The sequence below is a fragment of the Rattus norvegicus genome, chromosome 16 (assembly GCF_036323735.1).
Source record: "Rattus norvegicus strain BN/NHsdMcwi chromosome 16, GRCr8, whole genome shotgun sequence".
Classification (NCBI taxonomy): Eukaryota; Metazoa; Chordata; class Mammalia; order Rodentia; family Muridae; genus Rattus; species Rattus norvegicus.
Window position 1 is genome coordinate 52,009,936 of NC_086034.1, and position 17,003 is coordinate 52,026,938.

The 17,003-nt window shown below is 43.3% G+C and overlaps 1 protein-coding gene across 3 annotated transcripts in view; it reads right to left on the reverse strand.

Annotated features, from left to right (window-relative positions):
* Positions 1-16,854, reverse strand: part of Enpp6 (ectonucleotide pyrophosphatase/phosphodiesterase 6) — a 128,233-nt gene extending 111,379 nt beyond the window's left edge. Inside the window, exon 1 of one of the 3 annotated variants that reach the window (NM_001415078.1) lies at positions 16,500-16,793. In NM_001415078.1, the coding sequence (NP_001402007.1) occupies positions 16,500-16,740 (241 nt within the window). In that variant the 5' untranslated portion in view covers positions 16,741-16,793. Of the gene's footprint in view, positions 1-16,499 lie in introns of all 3 variants that reach the window. The other 2 variants (XM_008771259.4, XM_039094524.2) reach the window with 2 other exon arrangements.
* Positions 16,855-17,003: the final 149 nt, after the last annotated feature.

Sequence of the window (17,003 nt, forward strand, 5' to 3'; positions counted from 1 at the left end):
CACCCCACCCCCTGAAGGCATAGGTTGGCTAGAGCTCTTTAGGGCCTCTGCTGCCCGCACTTCATCTACCCAGTATGCTTTCAGCAGCTTCCTCGGACTTGTTACAAACACAGAGGTCTTACTCTGAAGTATGGAGAGATGCTCTTAGGTGACTTTGGAAAATAAGTAGAAGATAAACTAAAGGTCCCGCGGTGAGAAGCTGTATGTTAGTCGTGTTTGTGAGAACTACATCAGATGTGTGGAAGGCAGAGAGAACTCCTCGAGCTCCCTTCCCTTGAATTCTTTCCTATCTGCTTCTCAGTCTGTCAGAAAACCCTTCCTCAAAGTGATCCCTTCACAAAGAATGGATGTTTATCCATTGAAGGGAAAATGGAGGGGAGAACTCACTGAATTACCCTTCCCTGGGTTTTCAAAGACTTCCGCCAGTCACGTGTAAATAAATTTACAAACCAGTTCTTTCTGCGTCCCTCTAGCCACACCCAAATGGCCGCTGCCTTTTACAGCTCTTCTTCATCATACTCACATTGACCTCTCTTAGTCTATCGTGCCTTCCTACTGCCACACTCTTTATTGGTGTTGTTTTCTTTGATTATCTGCCTCCAATTTAATTCCCTACTTTAAAGTCTTTCTGCACATCTTACAATATTTAATTATAAACTCATTCTCTCTGTGGAAATGGTCAAGACCCTTGCAACTCCCAACAACACCCACTTCTTCCCAGGTCCAGGCCCCTGTCTGTGTGTTGTTAAATTAGGTTACTCCATTCTCCACTTTAGGCTGCCTCCTATTTTGGTCTGTGTGGTGGTTTGAATGAGAATGATCCCCAGAGGCTCATATGTTTGAATGTTCCGTGCCCCACTGGTAGAACTAGGAAAAGTTGGGAGTTGCCAACTTGCCAGGACCACAGTTAAAATCTCTCTCAGTCTGTCTCTCTGTCTCTGTCTCTGTATGTTTCTCTTTGTCTCTGTCTGTCTCTGTCTCTGTCTCTCTCCCCCTTCCCCCTCTGCCTGTGGATCAGGATGTAAAGCTCACAGCCATGACTCCAGTGCATGATGGTCTGCTCCCCATCATCATTGTTATGGACTAACCCTCTAAAACTGTAAGCAAGACACCAATTACATTCTTTTTATAAGAGTTCCCCTGGTCATGGTATCTCTTCACAGTAATAGGACAGGAGCTAAGAGACCCTGTTATTTATTATTTAACTCAAACAATCTTTGACACACTTAGGTGTCTTCAAAATCCTCGACTCGTCGAAGTTGGTTAAATGCAATAAGATTTGCAAGTTTCTCATTGCAGCTGATACCATTTTAAGTGTATTTGTGGTGCATTCTTTAAAGCTAAGAGCAACTGCCGGCCTCCTTCTGGGAGGACTGTATATCTCTCACTGATCAAGCACCAAGCTTGGCCATGTGGTGTTCTTCAGTCCCTGAAAATGTGAGCATGTGTGATATGTGCCACCTCCGAGCAGAGACTGTAAACACATCACATTGTTCTGCTATTTTCTGTTTCATGTCGTCTTTTCTAGAAGATGCTTGTCCTCAGTCTGGGTCCCAGTATGCAGAAAAACAGAGGCAGAGTTAATTCCACCAGCCATGTTCATGGTGGAGAAATGAACCATGTCTCTGGTACTGTTTGGATTTTCTTGTAACTGAAGCATAGCTTATTTTGAACTTACCATCAGCGTGTATAATGTGCACAGTTATGGCAGCTCTCTGCTCCCAGACACCGTGGGAGAGAGACCCGACCGCCTGGTCAGGTGGGCACTCCTGAGGCTGCAGAGCGGAAGAGACCACCAACACTGCCCACCCCTGCCCACATCCCTGGCCCAAGAGGAAACTGTATAAGGCCTCTGGGTTCCCGTGGGGGAGGGCCCAGGAGCGGCAGGACCGCTGCCTCTGAGACACCGCCGGAACCTGAAGGAAACAGACAGGATAAACAGTTCTCTACACCCAAATCCCGTGGGAGGGAGAGCTAAACCCTCAGAGAGGCAGACACGCCTGGGAAACCAGAAGAGACTGCACTCTGCAAACACATCTCGGACGCCAGAGGAAAACACCAAACGCCATCTGGAACTCTGGTGAACTGAAGCTCCCAGAAACGGCGGCACAGATCTTTCTGGTTGCTGCTGCCGCGGAGAGCTCTTGGGCAGCACCCCGTGAGCAAACTTGAGCCTCGGGACCACAGGTAAGACCAACTTTTCTGCTGCAAGTGACCTGTCTGGTGAACTCAAGACACAGGCCCACAGGAACAGCTGAAGACCTGTAGAGAGGAAAAACTACACGCCCGAAAGCAGAACACTCTGTCGCCATAACAGGCTGAAAGAAAACAGGAAAACAGGTCTACAGCACTCCTGACACACAGGCTTATAGGGCAGTCTAGCCACGGTCAGAAATAGCAGAACAAAGTAACACTAGAGATAATCTGATGGCGAGAGGCAAGCGCAGGAACCCAAGCAACAGAAACTAAGACTACATGGCACCATCGGAGCCCAATTCTCCCACCAAAATAAACATGGAATATCCAAACACACCAGAAAAGCAAGATCTAGTTTCAAAATCATATTTGATCATGATGCTGGAGGACTTCAAGAAAGACGTGAAGAACTCCCTTAGAGAACAAGTAGAAGCCTACAGAGAGGACTCACAAAAATGCCTGAAAGAATTCCAGGAAAACATAATCAAACAAGTAGAAGCCCATAGAGAGGAGTCACAAAAATCCCTGAAAGAATTCCAGGAAATCATAAATAAACAAGTAGAAGCCCATAGAGAGGAGTCACAAAAATCCCTGAAAGAATTCCAGGAAAACACAATCAAACAGTTGAAGGAATTAAAAATGGAAATAGAAGCAATCAAGAAAGAACACATGGAAACAACCCTGGATATAGAAAACCAAAAGAAGAGACAAGGAGCTGTAGATACAAGCTTCACCAACAGAATACAGGAGATGGAAGAGAGAATCTCAGGAGCAGAAGATTCCATAGAAATCATTGACTCAACTGTCAAAGATAATGTAAAGCGGAAAAAGCTACTGGTCCAAAACATACAGGAAATCCAGGACTCAATGAGAAGATCAAACCTAAGGATAATAGGTATAGAAGAGAGCGAAGACTCCCAGCTCAAAGGACCAGTAAATATCTTCAACAAAATCATAGAAGAAAACTTCCCTAACCTAAAAAAAGAGATACCCATAGGCATACAAGAAGCCTACAGAACTCCAAATAGATTGGACCAGAAAAGAAACACCTCCCGTCACATAATAGTCAAAACACCAAACGCACAAAATAAAGAAAGAATATTAAAAACAGTAAGGGAAAAAGGTCAAGTAACATATAAAGGCAGACCTATCAGAATCACACCAGACTTTTCGCCAGAAACTATGAAGGCCAGAAGATCCTGGACAGATGTCATACAGACCCAAAGAGAATACAAATGCCAGCCCAGGTTACTGTATCCTGCAAAACTCTCAATTAACATAGATGGAGAAACCAAGATATTCCATGACAAAAACAAATTTACACAATATCTTTCTACAAATCCAGCACAACAAAGGATAATAAATGGTAAAGCCCAACATAAGGAGGCAAGCTATACCCTAGAAGAAGCAAGAAACTAATCGTCTTGGCAACAAAACAAAGAGAAAAAAAGCACACAAACATAGCCTCACATCCAAATATGAATACGACAGGAAGCACTAATCACTATTCCTTAATATCTCTCAACATGAATGGCCTCAACTCCCCAATAAAGAGACATAGATTAACAAACTGGATACACAACGAGGACCCTGCATTCTGCTGCCTACAGGAAACACACCTCAGAGACAAAGACAGACACTACCTCAGAGTGAAAGGCTGGAAAACAACTTTCCAAGCAAATGGTCGGAAGAAGCAAGCTGGAGTTGCCATTCTAATATCAGATAAAATCAATTTTCAACTAAAAGTCATCAAAAAAGATAAGGAAGGACACTTCATATTCATCAAAGGAAAAATCCACCAAGATGAACTCTCAATCCTAAATATCTATGCCCCAAATACAAGGGCACCTACATACGTAAAAGAAACCTTACTAAAGCTCAAAACACACATTGCACCTCATACAATAATAGTGGGAGATTTCAACACCCCACTCTCATCAATGGACAGATCATGGAAACAGAAATTAAACAGAGACGTAGACAGACTAAGAGAAGTCATGAGCCAAATGGACTTAACGGATATTTATAGAACATTCTATCCTAAAGCAAAAGGATATACCTTCTTCTCAGCTCCTCATGGTACTTTCTCCAAAATTGACCATATAATTGGTCAAAAAAACGGGCCTCAACAGGTACAGAAAGATAGAAATAATCCCATGCGTGCTATCGGACCACCACGGCCTAAAACTGGTCTTCAATAACAATAAGGGAAGAATGCCCACATATATGTGGAAATTGAACAATGCTCTACTCAATGATAACCTGGTCAAGGAAGAAATAAAGAAAGAAATTAAAGACTTTTTAGAATTTAATGAAAATGAAGGTACAACATACCCAAACTTATGGGACACAATGAAAGCTGTGCTAAGAGGAAAACTCACAGCGCTGAGTGCCTGCAGAAAGAAACAGGAAAGAGCATATGTCAGCAGCTTGACAGCACACCTAAAAGCTCTAGAACAAAAAGAAGCAAATACACCCAGGAGGAGTAGAAGGCAGGAAATAATCAAACTCAGAGCTGAAATCAACCAAGTAGAAACAAAAAGGACCATAGAAAGAATCAACAGAACCAAAAGTTGGTTCTTTGAGAAAATCAACAAGATAGATAAACCCTTAGCCAGACTAACGAGAGGACACAGAGAGTGTGTCCAAATTAATAAAATCAGAAATGAAAAGGGAGACATAACTACAGATTCAGAGGAAATTCAAAAAATCATCAGATCCTACTATAAAAGCCTATATTCAACAAAACTTGAAAATCTGCAGGAAATGGACAATTTCCTAGACAGATACCAGGTACCGAAGTTAAATCAGGAACAGATAAACCAGTTAAACAACCCCATAACTCCTAAGGAAATAGAAGCAGTCATTAAAGGTCTCCCAACCAAAAAGAACCCAGGTCCAGACGGGTTTAGTGCAGAATTCTATCAGACCTTCATAGAAGACCTCATACCAATATTATCCAAACTATTCCACAAAATTGAAACAGATGGATCACTCCCGAATTCCTTCTATGAAGCCACAATTACTCTTATACCTAAACCACACAAAAACCCAACAAAGAAAGAGAACTTCAGACCAATTTCCCTTATGAATATCGACGCAAAAATACTCAATAAAATTCTGGCAAACCGAATCCAAGAGCACATCAAAACAATCATCCACCATGATCAAGTAGGCTTCATCCCAGGTAGGCAGGGATGGTTTAACATACGGAAAACCATTAACGTGATCCATTATGTAAACAAACTGAAAGAACAAAACCACATGATCATTTCATTAGATGCTGAGAAAGCATTTGACAAAATTCAACACCCCTTCATGATAAAAGTCCTGGAAAGAATGGGAATTCAAGGCCCATACCTAAACATAGTAAAAGCCACATACAGCAAACCAATTGCTAACATTAAACTAAATGGAGAGAAACTTGAAGCAATCCCACTAAAATCAGGGACTAGACAAGGCTGCCCACTCTCTCCCTACTTATTCAATATAGTTCTTGAAGTTCTAGCCAGAGCAATCAGACAACAAAAGGAGGTCAAGGGGATACAGATCGGAAAAGAAGAAGTCAAAATATCACTATTTGCAGATGATATGATAGTATATTTAAGTGATCCCAAAAGTTCCACCAGAGAACTACTAAAGCTGATAAACAACTTCAGCAAAGTGGCTGTGTATAAAATTAACTCAAATAAATCAGTAGCCTTCCTCTACACAAAAGAGAAACAAGCCGAGAAAGAAATTAGGGAAACGACACCCTTCATAATAGACCCAAATAATATAAAGTACCTCGGTGTGACTTTAACCAAGCAAGTAAAAGATCTGTACAATAAGAACTTCAAGATACTGAAGAAAGAAATTGAAGAAGACCTTAGAAGATGGAAAGATCTCCCATGCTCATGGATTGGCAGGATCAATATAGTAAAAATGGCCATTTTACCAAAAGCGATCTACAGATTCAATGCAATCCCCATCAAAATACCAATCCAATTCTTCAAAGAGTTAGACAGAACAATTTGCAAATTCATCTGAAATAACAAAAAACCCAGGATAGCTAAAACTATCCTCAACAATAAAAGGACTTCAGGGGGAATCACTATCCCTGAACTCAAGCAGTATTACAGAGCAATAGTGATAAAAACTGCATGGTATTGGTACAGAGACAGACAGATAGACCAATGGAATAGAATTGAAGACCCAGAAATGAACCCACACACCTATGGTCACTTGATTTTTGACAAAGGAGCCAAAACCATCCAATGGAAAAAAGATAGCATTTTCAGCAAATGGTGCTGGTTCAACTGGAGGTCAATATGTAGAAGAATGCAGATCGATCCATGCTTATCACCCTGTACAAAGCTTAAGTCCAAGTGGATCAAGGACCTCCACATCAAACCAGACACACTCAAACTAATAGAAGAAAAACTAGGGAAGCATCTGGAACACATGGGCACTGGAAAAAATTTCCTGAACAAAACACCAATGGCTTATGCTCTAAGATCAAGAATCAACAAATGGGATCTCATAAAACTGCAAAGCTTCTGTAAGGCAAAGGACACTGTGGTTAGGACAAAACGGCAACCAACAGATTGGGAAAAGATCTTTACCAATCCTACAACAGATAGAGGCCTTATATCCAAAATATACAAAGAACTCAAGAAGTTAGACCGCAGGGAGACAAATAACCTTATTAAAAAATGGGGTTCAGAGCTAAACAAACAATTCACAGCTGAGGAATGCCGAATGGCTGAGAAACACCTAAAGAAATGTTCAACATCTTTAGTCATAAGGGAAATGCAAATCAAAACAACCCTGAGATTTCACCTCACACCAGTGAGAATGGCTAAGATCAAAAACTCAGGTGACAGCAGATGCTGGCGAGGATGCAGAGAAAGAGGAACACTCCTCCATTGTTGGTGGGATTGCAGACTGGTACAACCATTCTGGAAATCAGTCTGGAGGTTCCTCAGATAATTGGACATTGAACTGCCTGAGGATCCAGCTATACCTCTTTTGGGCATATACCCAAAAGATGCCCCAACATATAAAAAAGACACGTGCTCCACTATGTTCATCGCAGCCTTATTTATAATAGCCAGAAGCTGGAGAGAACCCAGATGCCCTTCAACAGAGGAATGGATACAGAAAATGTGGTACATCTACACAATGGAATATTACTCAGCTATCAAAAACAACGGCTTTATGAAATTCGTAGGCAAATGGTTGGAACTGGAAAATATCATCCTGAGTGAGGTAACCCAATCACAGAAAGACATACATGGTATGCATTCATTGATAAGTGGCTATTAACCCAAATGCTTGAATTACCCTAGATGCCTAGAACAAATGAAACTCAATACGGATGATCAAAATGTGAATGTTTCACGCCTTCTTTAAAAGGGGAACAAGAATACCCTTGGCAGGGAAGAGAGAGGCAAAGATTAAAACAGAGACTGAAGTAACACCCATTCAGAGCCTGCCCCACATGTGACCCATACATATACAGCCACCCAATTAGACAAGATGGATGAAGCAAAGAAGTGCAGACCGACAGGAGCCGGATGTAGATCGCTCCTGAGAGACACAGCCAGAATACAGCACATACAGAGGCGAATGCCAGCAGCAAACCACTGAACTGAGAATAGAACCCCCGTTGAAGGAATCAGAGAAAGAACTGGAAGAGCTTGAAGGGGCTCGAGACCCCATATGTACAACAATGCCAAGCAACCAGAGCTTCCAGGGACTAAGCCAATACCTAAAGACTATACATGGACTGACCCTCGACTCTGACCTCATAGGTAGCAATGAACATCTTAGTAAGAGCACCAGTGGAAGGGGAAGCCCTGGGTCCTGCTAAGACTGAACCCCCAGTGAACTAGACTGTTGGGGGGAGGGCGGCAATGGGGGGAGGGTTGGGAGGGGAATACCCATAAGGAAGCGGAGGGGGACGGGGGGGAGGGGGATTTTTGCCCGGAAACCGGGAAAGGGAATAACACTCGAAATGTATATAAGAAATACTCAAGTTAATAAAAAAAAAAAGAAATACTCAAGTTAATAAAAAAAAAAAGCACTTGTTGCTCTTGCAGATAATCTGTGTTAGTTCCCAGAACCCACATGGCAGATTATAACCACCCCTAACTTCAGTCCCAGGAGATCCAACACCTCTTCTAACAGCCTCTTTTGATATCCTGGACAGGTTCATGGACATGATGCACTTACATACATACATACATACATACATACATACATACATAGATACAGGGAAAATAGTCATAGACATAAATAAATACAAAAGAAAAAAGATAAATCCTCTGGAATTAATGGAAAAATGTTACTCCTGACCAACTTTCCTCTACATCTTAAAGAATTAACATAGCTGTGTAACTTGCTACCCAGATTCAGGACTGGAGATGTGACTTGGTAGGATACTTGCCTAATGTGCAGAAAGCTCTGGGTTCCATCCCCAGCACTGCTTGCCCTACCCGACCAAGCAAACCAAATCAAACCAAAAACAAATAAAAAAATGTACACAGTTATAAAAATGCTAATTTAACACACATACACTCTCATTCTGTCTTCACAATAAACCCACTGGTTAATTTTTACTTTGTCCATCCTAATTTAAAAAAAAAATGAAAGTTAAGTCTGATCAAATTCTGAAAGTCAAAGTATATGTCAAAAAAGATTAAGTTGTATGTGTAGTGTTTTGAATGAGAATGGTCCACCTAAGCTCACATATTTGCATGCTTAGACCCCAGTTGGTGAACTGTTTGGGAAGGATTAGGAGGTGTGGCTTTGTTGGAGGAGGTTTATTATTATTATTATTATTATTATTATTATTAACTTGAGTATTTCTTATATACATTTCGAGTGTTATTCCCTTTCCCGGTTTCCGGGCAAACATCCCCCTCCCCCCTCCCCTTCCTTATGGGTGTTCCCCTCCCAACCCTCCCCCCATTGCCGCCCTCCCCCCAACAGTCTAGTTCACTGGGGGTTCAGTCTTAGCAGGACCCAGGGCTTCCCCTTCCACTGGTGCTCTTACTAGGATATTCATTGCTACCTATGAGGTCAGAGTCCAGGGTCAGTCCATGTATAGTCTTTAGGTAGTGGCTTAGTCCCTGGAAGCTCTGGTTGCTTGGCATTGTTATACATATGGGGTCTCGAGCCCCTTCAAGCTCTTCCAGTTCTTTCTCTGATTCCTTCAACGGGGGTCCTATTCTCAGTTCAGTGGTTTGCTGCTGGCATTCGCCTCTGTATTTGCTGTAGAGAGGAGGTTTCAAAAGCCCATGCTAGCCCCAGTCTCTGTCTTTCTCTGTGTCTGTGTCTGTGTCTGTGTCTGTGTCTGTGTCTGTGTCTGTGTCTGTGTCTGTGTCTGTGTCTGTGTCTGTGTCTGTGTCTCTGTCTCTCTCTCTCTCTCTCTCTCTCTCTCTCTCTCTCTCGTGTGTGCCTGCTACCTGTGGATCAAGATGTAGAACACTCAGCTCCTTCTCTAGCACCATGCCTACATACATGCTGCCATGCTCCCCACCATGATGATAACTGACTAGCCCTTTAAAACTGTAAGCAGGCCCTTATTAAATGCTTAAAAAAATATAAGAATTGCTTTGGTCATGGTGTTTCCTCCCAGAAATAGAACAGTAACTAAGACAGTACTTTTTGTAGTGAATCCTTCACTTTCTATTCTACCATGTGTTATAGGTATCCTTCAAAAATATATTGAAGTTCTAGTCCTCAGCACTACAAAGATGATCTTGCTTTGGAGATAAGCAAGCTTTGGACCTTTGTTCTAGTTTCATTTCTGTTGCTGTATGTCTTATTAGGGTTTCTATTGACTCCATAAAAAAAACCACCATGACCAAAAAGCAAGTTGGGGAGGAAAGGGTTTATTCAGCTTATACTTTCAGATCATCATCCATTATTGGAGGAAGTCAGGAATGAAACTCAAGCAGGGCAGGAACCTGGAGGCAGGAGCTGATGCAGAGGCCATGGAGGGATGCTGCTTACTGGCTTGCCTCATATGGCTTGCTTAGCCTGCTGTCCTATAGAACCCAGGACTACCAACCCAGGGATGGCACCACCCACAATGGGCTGAGCCCTTTCCCATTGATCACTAATTAAGAAAATGCCTTACAGCTGGATCTCTTGGAAGCATTTACTCAACTGAGGCTACTTGATGACCTTAACTTGTGTCAGGTTGACACAGAAAGCCAGGTAGTACACTGTGATAAAATATTCTGATAAAAAATCAACCTAGAGGCCAGAAGTCCATGAAGGCATCAACCAGGTTCATTCTTCTGCAGCTTCTCTATTAGATTAGAGATGACCACCCTCCTTGTGGGCTTTCAGAGGGTCTTCCCATTAGACCTTCTGGGTTCCAATCTTCTCCTCATATAGAAACATAAGTGATTTTAGATCAGTGATTATTCTAATTTACCTAAATTACCTATTTAGCGGACCTCTTTCCTACAAGTTGAATCTTAGGGAATTAGGGACTTGACTCATGAATGTCACAGTGGATACAAGTCATCTCATAACACTACCTCATGCTTTTGAGTATCTGAGGAGCTTCTCACGGTGCTAGAATGCACAGATTGGCCACAAGAGTAGTAAAGTCTGGAGTGACAATGGAGTCTCTTTGAAGTTTTGTCTAAAGAGTGACACGGACAGATGCGTGTTTTCCAAAGACTTCTCTGGTTCTGTCATGTGACTATAGAACACGGAAGGCAGAACAGCCAGAGCTGTGAAGCAGCTCTAGGCAAAACCACAGGTACTGGCCACAGAAATGGAAGAACCAGAGTCTGGGCATGCGCCTGGTAAGTGCAGCTGACTCGGGCTGAGAGAGAGAGAGAGAGAGAGAGAGAGAGAGAGAGAGAGAGAGAGAGAGATCAGGAGGAAGAGGAAGAGTCAGGAGAAAGGACCAAGGAGGAGTCGACGAACAAAGAGGAAGCAGCCAATCAGTGACGGGGAGGGAGGGGTGCGTGCTGGCACCCAGATGGGCTGTCGAGGAGGAGGTGTGTCAAATGTTGGTACCGCGCAAGACTCCAAAGTGAGGAATGGAGCCTGGACCTCTAGGCTGTCACCTGTGAAAACAGAAGCTTAAGGGGTTGGTATAGGAGAAAGGAGACTGATGCCCAAGTATAGGACACTTACTAGTGGAGGTATCTAAATCCGTTAACACGGGGGTGGGCTCAGTCGTCTTGTGTCAACGCCGAGTTCCAGAGCAAAGAGGAAGCCTCATTCTCCCCGGTGTCATGGGAACGTGAGGTTCATGGGGATCGTGCCCTGTCCCTACAACAGCCCGAATTCTGCAAAAGCCTGAGAATGTGTGCTTTTCTCAAAACATAATTGTTTAAGTACTTCCTGCACTGATCTTTTTTGGTCCAAGTAATGGCAGGTTTTAATTTACATCAGGTGTTTTTTCTTTAAAGTATGGGGAAGCCTCCTTGCCTTGCAGTCTGTTATCCATAGAATGTTGTGTCCTTGATACCTGGAAAGAATTTGTATCGAATATAATTTTTGGGAGTGTGGGAGGAAACACACTGGCACAAACACTAATTAGGGGCAGTTAGCATCCTGGCTTTTGTTTTGAATTCCACAAAGGATTTATAAGAGCACCGTTAGGCAGAGTTAGGCAGATTCCTGCTGCCTCCTGGGCGTATCCTGACACCTCAACCTTTGACCTGGGTCTCTGGAGAACTTGGTCTCTGGTCCTTGTCCTCTTAGTCCACTCTCCTGTTAACCTTCTGAGGTCAGTAGAGCAAAACACTCACCACCACCCCTTCCTTGCTTCTTGTTTAAATGATCATTTTTGCACGTTTTGACATCTTGGCAGAATTTTTTAAATGAAGCTAAAATTCTAGACTGGCTTACCAGCTATGCTGGGCGTTTCTGGACCACTCCAACTTCTTAATCAAAAACTTAACAAACAAGTGTTCCTGACACTGGGTAGTATGTTCTCTGACCCATGACATGAATTGAACAAATCACTCTATTTTCTCCCGTTGATTCTATGTGAATTCCACCAAACCAAAATGTGAGTTCGCCCACTAAAGAAATTCTCACTTTCCAGAAAGGTCTCCAGGAAAAGGAACTTAAACCTTTAAAAGGAACTCTAACCACCTTTAAACTGTGGTTGTATTTTAACTAACATTAACTTGATCCACACACCCTGACCTTCAGAAAGACTACGCAGAAAGACAGATGTAACCAGGTAAGCCATGCTTCTGCCTGTTTGCCCAGCCCAGATCTGAGCATCATGTTGCTTTCTTACCAGGCATGATGGTGCATAGCTGTAGTCCTAACACCAAGAGCAGGGCTGAGGCAAGAAGAAAATGAGCTCAGAGCTAACCTGGGCTAAATGGTTCAGTGCTGACAAAACTATTTCCTTATGCTACTGTGATCGGAAGGAAATTCTGGCCTTTCTGGCATGCCATGTAACTACTTCTTGACCCTCTCTGTTTGAATTTGCCCAAGTGTCCTCTCTTCCCCCAACTCCACAAGCTCAAACCCCAACACATGCCACAGCAGAATACCCCAGGCTAGACTAAAGAGATGGTGGGTTTGGTTTCTTCTGAAGTTTCTCTCTCTGAATATGTCCCTGCTGTATCATAACCTGGCCTTTTCTCAATACACAGCATATATCTGGTGTCTCTTCCTTTTCTCATGGTAACACTTGTCATAGTGTAAAGGAAGCTTACCCTGACACGTCATCTAAACGTAATCATTCTTTATATTATTATTTATTTACATGCATTGGTGTTTCGTCTGCATGTGTGTCTGTGTCAGTGTATCAGACCCCTGGGAACTGGAGTTACAGACAGTTGTCAGCGTCCATGTGGATGCTGGAGTTGAACCTGGGTCCTCTGGAAGAATAGCCAGTGCTCTTAACCGCTGAGCCATCTCTCCAGCCCCCCACGTAACTACTCTTTAAAGACCATGTTTACAAACACAGTTAGGTACTGAGGCAGTGTGGACCGGAATATCTATTATAATTTTGACAGAGTGTGGGCAACTGAACTCACGACACACTGTGATATAATTTAGAATTATTAGTAGGTCTCTTTCCCTCGAGCTGAGTGTAAATGTCCTTGGTGAAAGGTCCTGTTTTAAGACTCAGTGATTACAGCAATCAATTGATTGATCTTCTTAATCACTACCAGAAATTTGTTCACATTTGTCCTGTTGGAAACACCGGGGGTTGGGGTGGGGGGAGAATTAGCACAGTGGCTTCTCCATATTGGATGGGACTGGAGAATCTCTGACATTGCGTACAAATAAGTTTCTTTATTCATCACTATTCACTGACTGCCCTAAAAAATTCTGTCTCTAGAGAGTCTTAGCCATTTGTTAACTTCTAAATGAAAGCCTCCCTAGAAGGCTGTATTAACCTAGCTTCTGTCACTGATATGAAATGTCTGAGGCTGGGGACCTTATATATAGAACATTAGCTTGTTTGGTTCCCAGTTCCGGAGGCTGTAAGCCCTGGACTGGGTGGTTCCGTTGATTTGGGCTTTGTTGAAGTCCTGAAGGCACATGGCATCACGGCAAGAGAACACATGGAAGAGATAAATTTTCTCTCACAATAGAACCTATCCAGGGGTCAGGTTATCGAGTTTCTATGATAAGTCAATCTTGTGAGAACTCATGGACTACATGAGAAATACACTAGTTTCTCTCCTGGGAGCAGGTCCCCGCAGTGACCCAAGAACTTCCCAGTAGCCTTTATCTCCAGAAGCTTTCGAAGTATTTCTCAACATAGCTGCTTGGAGGACCAAGCCTCCAGCACACACATCTAAGCAGCAGATGGGGCCCAGTCGAGCATCCTGATTCCCATCCATTGCTCACTTCCATGACTGCATCCAGAAACATCTGAAACCCTGGTGAGAGCTAGACCTGGCAGTTCATCTCATTTTGTGCTACAGCCGAGGACACAGAGGCCAAGGACAATCAGAGGATTGTCAAAGTTCTTCCCACAGGGACTCGAGCAAGTGCTTCTGACTCCAGACCAGCGGTATTTTCCTTCCAATAACCCATTATCCCTCATTATGTGAAATAAAAAATATCAAGGGCTTTTGGTCTTCTGGGCACTAATCCATGTAATGAAGCAAGTATGGTTCCTCTCACGAATTCCGGGAAATCCAAACAGCCTACCTTTTGGCACCAAATGATCTACCGAGCAATTTTGTTGGTTTATAAAGCACTCAAGTGCTACACCACACATTTCAGTAGAATTCTCAATGGATATATTCTTCCTCATAAACACAAATGGGATTTCTCAACATCAAGGGGAAAAATAAGTATAATTTTTTTGCAGAAAAATAGTCTAAATTTACTGTTAGTCAGTTCTAGGACAGTAAACACGATATTGGTTGATTTGGTGGTCTGAAAAGTCTCCCCCACACCACGAGTGCAAGATAAATCACATGCAAAGTCACTTGTGCATGAACACAAGTCTTGCTGGCCGCAACCTACATCTAGCACCACTTCTAGAAACACACAGAAGAGCAAACTTTTGAGTCAGATAGTATATTTACTGTCTGAAATTCTATCCATAGAAAAGGGTGCACGTGACACCCTCAGGCTTGTCAGAATTAGGATGAGATCTTTGTATGCTTGAAGCTACAGTCTCTCCCCCAGAGATTATTTTATTTTATTTTATTTTATTTTATTTTATTTTATTTTATTTTATTTTATTTTATTTCTTGAGGCTACAAAGACACGCAGCCTGAGGTTGTACCATTTTTACGGGATTGCTTGGTACGGTCTGTATCCCGTAGGGACCAATAGCCTGAAAAAGGTGTGTGTTCACTTGACAGAGCCTTTGTGCCAATGTGCACTTGAGCCATGTCAGGCCTGTGGGTCTGAAAAACAAACGCTCGTGTCATGGGCTCCATGTCTATGTGGGGTTTGCAATGGTCCCTTTTCACTGGTTGGAGCCTGACTTTGTAAGCTGGATCTTGTTCATTATCCACTGTAACTGAAAAGGCTGCACGTGGCAGCTTATGAATTGTGTCTCCCGGCAGGCTCTGAAAGACAACTAGAGAACAGGTGCCCAGTGTATGTGAAACTCCCCGTGGAGAACAGGGCTGGGACACACAATTACATCTATGTGTAACCCAGAAGCCTGCAAACTGTTTCCCAGTGAGCGAGTGTGCATGAAGCAGGCCCAAGGACGGCCGGAGAGTCTTTTGTTAACTGTTTATCTCAGAGACTGCTTTATTGTCAGGGTTGGGTAACAAACCAGTTCCTTGCTTGCGTGCAGCCTGATTTTTTCTCCCCCGTATCTCCATTTCTAATTCTCGTAAATATAATAATCACAAAGTATAGATTCCCTTTTCTTTGAGGAGTCAGTGCATGGTTACTTTGTGACTACCTAGGGCACTCATACAAGACAGAAATGGGAGTGTTCATGGCCCCTTTTCTGTCATATGGTGGATTGTTTCTATTGCTGGTCACACAGCTAGAGAGACTTTCAGTCTCCTTTGGTCGTGGAGTTCTATAAAGCTATGTAATGAGATGTCACAGGTCTTAGGGCTTGTCTGGAAACATCATTTCAAAGTTCTCCCTGGGTTCAGAGTGCACAGCGACACTGCCTACTTGGTTGCCCTGGATAGCTGGCCCAAAGATCTCACAGCCTCTTGCTGCTTTTGCAGAGAACCCAGCTACATTTGCAGAAGAGGCTGCAGATACCAAATGGATAGGCTCAGCCTTCCGGAATCACCTTCAGTGTTCTGGCAATTCCAGATGGAGGAAAATCATCTTTAGTCAAATTCACTTTCCTCAGACAAGCAGCTGGAATTCTGTCCATTCCACCGGGGACTTGTACTCCCTTTCTGCTTAACTCCCTTTTCTTAGATGCTGGACAACCTGAATTCCACAACAAGCATTACTTGTCCCTGTATCATTCATTATACCTGGTCGAAAAAGGCCAAAGCAGAAAGTGGCATTGCTGAAGAAGACCTAAAGAGTCCCTTCCAAGTTGTCTAGAAGCAAAGTTCCCTCTGGAAGGATCCTGAGAGTAACATTCTTACACATTGACAAGTCAGCCTGCAGGAATCCAGACCACAGTAAAGGGACAGAGAGATTCGGTAGAGATACATGGAGACCCGTCCACAGTCTGAAATAGGTTCCAGGGAGGACATTTGTGGACAAACAAAACCATGACGAAATGGAAGTGTTAGTTAGGAAGATAGGCTCTTGCCTATCTCGGATGTCCCAAGGGACCAAGGACATATGAACACGAAGATTCCCAATGACCGACGCTGGCTGTGTCCTCCCCTCTAAGAGGCGACGTGGTGGGTACTCACCGGTCATGAGGGTGTAGTAATTGGGATAGGAGAGGCTGGGGAAGTCTGGAGTCAAGTAATCCACTTTGACTCCTCTGTTCACGATCTCTCTGAAACCAGGCAAGGATGCCAGGGCATCCTCACTGATGTAGTCTGAGCGAAAACCATCCAGGAGCAACACCAGGAGCTTCCGGTGGGCAGAAGCTGGCCAAACCCAGCTGAACCCAAACAGCAGCAGGAAGGTCCAGAGCTTTCCTGCCATGCTGCCAGGAGTCTGCTGGAGTGAGCTGGCACAGCTGTGCCCTTGCAAAGACTGAGGATGGAGAGTCTGGAGCTATTCTCTCTTCTAGGGGCTGGACCTTGAGCTGTTGGCCTTCCTTAGCCAAGTTCACTTGCAGAATTTAAAGGGACAACACTCCATTTTTTTTTTTTACAAAAAAAGAAAAACAAGAAAACCAGAGACTATCTCTAGATAGGGCAGGCTCTCTAACACCCTAGCATTAACACAAAGGAGGAAATACAACC